The 7,203-nt window shown below is 26.5% G+C and overlaps 1 protein-coding gene across 1 annotated transcript; it reads left to right on the top strand.

Moving 5' to 3' along the window:
- The first annotated feature begins 1,200 nt into the window (after positions 1-1,200).
- On the top strand, positions 1,201-4,672 carry LOC109340149 (probable beta-1,4-xylosyltransferase IRX9). The gene is made up of 3 exons (XM_019577733.1): positions 1,201-2,006; positions 2,641-2,872; positions 4,418-4,672. Exons 1-3 carry the CDS (start codon positions 1,357-1,359, stop codon positions 4,544-4,546), a joined length of 1,011 nt encoding a protein of 336 aa, XP_019433278.1. The 5' UTR covers positions 1,201-1,356; the 3' UTR covers positions 4,547-4,672.
- Positions 4,673-7,203: the final 2,531 nt, after the last annotated feature.

The raw sequence follows: 7,203 nt of genomic DNA, 5'->3' as shown, positions 1-7,203 counted from the left end.
ATATGCACTAACAATGTATGAATTTTATACTTTTTCACTTCATCACCTACCATTCATATTCAATCTTTATTAACTATTTAAAAATTAATCTAAATGAATGATGGGAATGATGGATGATGCAGTGAATGTGTATAAATTTTTACATTAATAATACATAAATATTACACTCTTATCCTTAAGTTTTGTTGTTAAATTTTAAAATATACCAAAAACAATATCTCTATAATATTTTTTTTGAAATATTTGAGGGGGACAACTGCCCCACCTGTCCTAGAGAAGATCCTCCCATATGCATACCTATGATAATACAAATAAAAATGTTTTAACAAACCCATCAATGTAACTAAGTATATAGAAAGTTAGAAACTTCATAAGTAAATATTTCCAAAATATTAAAAATTCACACCAAAATAAGATAACTATGTTAAGCAAAAGTTTTAGAATGATTTACTAAAATTAAAACTCATAATCATATTACAAGTAAATCTTGTATTAAGACTCTTCTTAAAATTCTATTAACAATAGAAATATGAAAGCCTTAAAAGTTGGTGGAAGAAATGAAATCATAACATAACAAAACACCAAAAATTTGTTAGTTACTCTGCCTCACCCACCCCTTTATAATATAATCCAATAGCTAACTAACAAAAGATTCATTATGCTCATAATAATTGCTTTTATAATCATATTCTTTTTCAGAAAACTAATAATTATTCTAACATAAGATCCCCAAGTCTTTTATAACTAATTTTGTATGTTGATTCCTTATTAAACCAAGTGAACATGGATTATAATCAACCCTCCAACTAATAATAATAATCATAGGCATAATCACTAGCATTGGGATCCTCTCCAATATTGGATAGAGATTGTGTCACATGATAAATAAAAACCGTTAACGATTATAATTTTAAATTATTTTATAATAAAAAATTAAAATTTCTTAAATAAAGTTTTATCTTCATATTCTAGTACTAGACTCTCCGATACTTAACTCGGTCATAGGACATATATAAAATATTCTTAATACATAGATAGATTGTTGCTATCCCAACAGCTATTTGGTGTAGATAGTAACTCATGCTCTCACCCTAGCTATTTTTATTATTATTTTTCTTATATTACTTTTACTTCAAGTTACAACTAATTGAAGCAATACCTTAAACTATGAAACACTTCAAACTTTCTGTTTGGAAGTACCAATCATAGTTCCAACAATTTTTTTCCTTAACAAACATGTTATGTTCTTAAAGCATCAAAGTTTATATTCTTCTTCATTCTGTACCAACAACTAGTCTTTGATTTCATTCAATACTAAGAAGATTGTGGTCAAATTTTGAGGTTTTTTTGCATAAGATGGGTTCAGTAGAAAGATCAAAGAAAAAAGCTCAGTTATGGAAGAAAGCCATGGTCCATTTTTCTCTTTGTTTTGTGATGGGATTCTTCACAGGTTTAGCTCCAACAGGTAAATCTTCTTTCTTTTCTAACAAAGTTGGTGTCTCAAATATAACAACACAAGTTGCACCACAACCTAGTACTCAATTCTCAAACCTCAAAACAAGTGTTAATAAAACTTGGGTAGGTCCTAAAATCTCATCAATACAAACAAAAAGTGCAAAAAAAGTGCATGCAGAAACATTGCCAAAGTTTAAGCCTAGAAGACTTGTAATAATTGTAACTCCAACAAGCACAAAACTTCCATTTCAAGCAGTGTTTTTGAGAAGGTTGGCAAATACTATAAAACTAGTTCATCAACCATTGTTGTGGATTGTTGTGGAAGCAAAAACAGAATCTACAGAATTTCCAGAGATTTTAAGAAAAACTGGAATCATGTATAGGCATGTGGTTTTTACTGAAGAATTTAGTGATTTAGAAGCTGAGTTGAATCATCAGAGAAATCTTGCACTTAAGCACATTGAGCATCATAGGCTGAATGGGATTGTGCACTTTGCTGAGCTTTCAAATGTTTATGATCTTCAATTCTTCCAACAGCTTAGAGATATTGAGTATGATTTTCACCCTTCTATTTATTTGCTATACAAACTTTAATTACTTCTAGTAAACTCTCAATTTAGTTCTAAAACTAGAAATTGTCACTACTTAAATACTTGAGGATCTAAAATGTCATGATATATGGTGGTCTGATACACGAGAATCCTATTTAGTAGAAGGAGAATAAATATACCCAATATTAGAGATATCACTATATATATTTGAGTTAATTAAGAAAGACTTATATATAGTGCCACTCTATTTTTTGAAGACTAAGGTATACTCTTATATATTTTTATGTATCCTTTCTCACATGATGAATCATACAAAGAGAGATAGATACAAAGACCTAAACTATAGGAAGCAATAGAGTTAGTTTAAATATTTATATAATCAGTATATCATTTACTATTCATTTGTATTACTTTTTCGAATAGTCAATGATTAAAATTGGATGGTAAATAATAAAGTGACGGTATATAAAACTCTTATACGGATTTTTTCTCAAAAACTTATATGAAAAGTAATGGTGAAAAGGGTAGTTGAAAATCTTTAGGTACACCAAACTTGAGTGAATTATGCAATGTATTTGACACCTCAAAAGTGAATTGAAACTAAGATATCCTTTACTAATTATGTGTTGAATAGGGTGTTTGGGACATGGCCAATGGCATTATTAGCTGCAAATAGAAAGAAAGTGATAATAGAAGGACCTGTGTGTGATTCATCACATGTTATTGGTTGGCATTTAAGGAATATGAACAATGAAACTGAAGCACTTACTCCTCCTATTCATATTTCAAGTTTTGCATTCAATAGTTCCATTCTTTGGGATCCTGAAAGATGGGGTCGCACTTCCTCTGTTCAAGACACTTCTCAGGTAAACATTACAATTATATTTTTTTTTCCATGCACATTAGGAAAACAATGTTTTCTGGTATAACCGAGAGTATATCCTCATCGCCTAAAGGAACTAAAATATGTTGAATACATGATTGTTTTTTACAAGAAATATTACTTTTAGGAATAACTGTTGTATAAAAAGTGTGCGACAAACCGACAACTTTATATTACAAATTCTGATTTGTCTTTCTAGATATTTTATCAATCGACCAATCAAAATTTATGATATAAGGTTGTAAGCTCTAACATGGGACAACATAGTGTCAAATCTTTTATCTTAGCATCACTCCCTATAATTATTCAATAAAATGAAATTTAAGTTATAATTGAAATATGAATTTAATATGTATGCACCATCACAAATGTTTTTTTGTATTATCAGTATATTATTTAATATTGATTTGTATTACTTTTGTTTAGTAATTTAGTATGGTTAACATATGAATGGTAATTGTATCCCGATAGTGTAAAAAATATTTATATTGTCTGTGTATAAATGTTAAATCATTGAAATGTATTTCATAACGCAATAAAAAATGCTATCAAGTACGGGTACACATTTGTTGTCACAGTTTGTACCACTTTACGTGTCATGAGCTTGTGATTGGTCAAAAAAATATTTAAGTTAAAATTTAATTATTAAATATTTTTCTAACCAATCACAAACCCATAACACATATAGTGTCACAAACTGTGGGACAATATATATATTCCAACAATTAGATAGAATGACATAAAAACTTACATAGTAGTACATGTGATGTTATTCCTAGAATTATATTTAACGTTTGGGCAATCTCCAACTACTTAATTGATATGAAAATGAAGTTTAAAAAAAGAGGTAGGTATTAGGTAATATAATGACAACTTGATTAACTAGTTCAACTAATCAGAATACTAGCCACATAGTGCTTTCTACTTCTACTGTTCTACATAATCTCACTTATAAAGTTATACTCCATATATGCTACTAGATGAAGATGATGATATATATCTTTGAAAATTTTTAACTATTTAAATTTTAAAATATTTGATAATATAAAAAAATTAAATTTAAAATTCAACTTTATTTTATATTCTAACATTGGAGTATCTGTTACTGAAGGTGATCACAACCCTTTTAACATTATCTCAATTAAAAACCAAGTGACTTTTTTGAAATAACATTTATGTCAATAAATCATGTACATGCACCATGTTTGTCATGCACAAATTCATAATCAATTAAATACTTCTACATCATTAAAATGACAATTTGACAATGTCAACAAAATTGTTATGACAATTATTTGAGTTACTTAAGATTTTGTATATGTGGAAAAAAAATGTACGTATAATAATGTATAAATTTAATACATTGTTATTGTATCATTCATTATTTATATTTAAATATCTTTCGTTCTTCAAAAAAGTAATTCAAATGAATGATATATAATATAATAATTGTATATAAATTTTTACACTGTCACACTAACTAACCTTTTCACTCTTATTTTGGGCTTGTATTTTTTTTATTTTGTAGAATTCAATAAAGTTTGTGAAGCAAGTAGTTCTAGAAGATGAAGCTAAGTTAAAGGGAATTCCATCAGAGGATTGTTCTAAAATCATGCTATGGCGTTTCAATTTTCGTACCCATATTTCAAATCACTAATTTTTGACAATTATATCATTTATTCCTTCAAGATAAAGGGGCAAACAAAATAATCGAATGTTGAAGCAATACAAATATTTGCCAATAGAAAAATTAATTTCCTACTGTAATAGATTTATTCATTTTTTTTCTTCAAAATATTCTTCCAGAGTTTAATTCATTTGGATGGAAATTTTCTCTCAATTTTTTGTACGTTAAACTAGCCTCATTAAAAAAGAGTGTCATGCACTGAACCACATTTTATATTGAACCTTTGAAAATGAGAATCCTAAATATGAAGGTTTTTGAAAAACAGATGACACTCATCAAAACAAATGTTGGCACGAGATCAATGTGAAGTTCTTGTTCATATCTCATAATTTTAGAATTTATATAAATTACCTTATTATTATTAATAGTGTAATATCTATATATTAATAATGTAAAAATTTATATACAATATATCATTCATTATTTATTTATATTATTGTTACTAGCGTGTTGACATGCACTGTCATGTCTGTCAACCCACTTTCCGATAATTTATAAGGTATAGTTTGTATGTCATAAATGTCAAGTATAATATTTTATGTTAAATATTTGTAATCTACAGTTGAATTTATTCGAATTGTAATGTTCAATTTAGAAAATTGAACATTCATGTTCTACATTCAAAACTGATAGTTATAATTTAAGAAGAAATATTTAACCAAATAATATAAAACATATATTAATTGGAGAAGAACATTGGGTTATATATGGTTTTTTTAGTAAAAATTAGAAAATACGGAGAATCACAAATTACACTACAATGGTGGTTATTTTAGGTTTTCTCTTTATAAGTAGTATAGATTCAATAATTAATGATAGTTAACAATGAAGTGATAAATAATATACTTAGAATATAAAAATCTTTACTACTTACAAAGAGTTTGACTCGGATGATTACTCATTAGAGGTCTACAAAAGTAATATTGTATTGGAAAATGGCCAACTAACTTATAATTTCGAGAAGAAGTAGATTTAGTTTTTTTTGGGTAGATCAAGTAGATTTAGTTTACCAATGTTTATATATCTCAATGTAATTCTTTATATTGCTTAAAATGTTAATTCTAATTAAAATCAAATAATGAAGTTAGTTAATTATAAAAACTATATATATATTTTTAATATTATTAAGAATATTTCTCATCTGTTTGAGTAAAAAACTAATCATTTTTGATATTCACGATTACCGTAAATAATATCTTTAACTATTTATTATATGAGAAAGAAAAGGTAGAGGGTGACATGAATCAAGGTTATCCTTTTGAGTTAAGAAACACTTGACAGAAAGTAACAAGTTACCAATGAGGTTGTGATGTGATAGTATGATACATATGAAATTGTTACTTGTCACCACCACATCAGTGCATTATTCATTAAGAATATATTCATCTAAAAATATATGTATTGACAGTGTATAATCATATACATTGTTATTATATTACATTTTATTTATTTTTAATTATTATTAATTCTTTAAAAAATAATTTAAATTAATAGTGGATAATGTAGTGATTATGTATAAATTTTGAAGTTATAATTGCATAGATATTATTTTGACAACTTTATGCATAAATCTGAAATAGTTAGGTTAATTAAGACATCTCATTAAAAAATTATATCTATAATCAACATTTTTGACATTTACAAAATATATTTTTGGTCAAATAACAAAAAGTGGATTGAATTTCTTGAGAGTTAAAAGAAGTAGGTTTTGGGGGAATTTTGGTTGTTTAAAATGGTTTTTCTAACTTCATTCATATTAGTCTAGGTCTAAGGTAACTATCTAAAGTTGAGATAAATATTATAATGACTTTTAAGTTTTAATTATTAATTAAGAGTAGTGTTATTTGTATAATCAATTTAAATACATATATTATACTGATATATTATTTCACAATTGTTTAGTGTTGTTTTATTTTGTTAACATCATTTCATTGATAAAAATGCAGTCTTGTATAGTATTTTTGTACGATATTATCTCATTTTTTGGGTAAGAAATTAATTTCTTTCAGAGTGCGTAGTTGTCTCTACCAATAATTATGACTCTCAAGAATCGAATTTTTGACATTTTAGTCATCCTAAAAATCTAATGAAACTTTATACAACTAAATCAACATATTGTTAGTTACAATTTGGTATGTCTCCTTGATGTCAAAATAGTTTTACTGATTAATTAATATGGGAATTGATAGGTACCATATACCTAATTAAATTAATTTTAAGATTTTACTAGAATTCATCACCAAATATATAAGTTCTTACATATGATTGTAACTCAACTAAAATTCTCTTGTGTATCAGTTTTTTTGTTTCCTACAAGTATTCTTTCATTGGAGACAATCATGTTCGAGTTGGGACATTCATAAGTATATGAGGCTAACTCTCTCAGCGAGTATTTTTTCCATCCACAATACTCGAACCCGAGACATTACTTAAGGAGAATCAAACATGTTCTACTTGAACGAAATGTTGGTATGAGTTGTTTGAAAAGTAGATAATTGTACCAAAAAAGAAATGTAGATAATGTAATACAAAGAGTTTTACATTTTATGTTTCTCTTCAACCCATATCCATATATGTTATTATAATCTCCTAATCTCATATGATTTATTAAGAAAAATATATATCAA

The sequence above is a fragment of the Lupinus angustifolius genome, unplaced genomic scaffold, assembly GCF_001865875.1.
Source record: "Lupinus angustifolius cultivar Tanjil unplaced genomic scaffold, LupAngTanjil_v1.0 Scaffold_145_3, whole genome shotgun sequence".
NCBI classification, from domain to species: domain Eukaryota; kingdom Viridiplantae; phylum Streptophyta; class Magnoliopsida; order Fabales; family Fabaceae; genus Lupinus; species Lupinus angustifolius.
The sequence above is the reverse complement of the archived record's forward strand: the minus strand, read 5'-3'. Positions and strand labels throughout refer to the sequence as shown.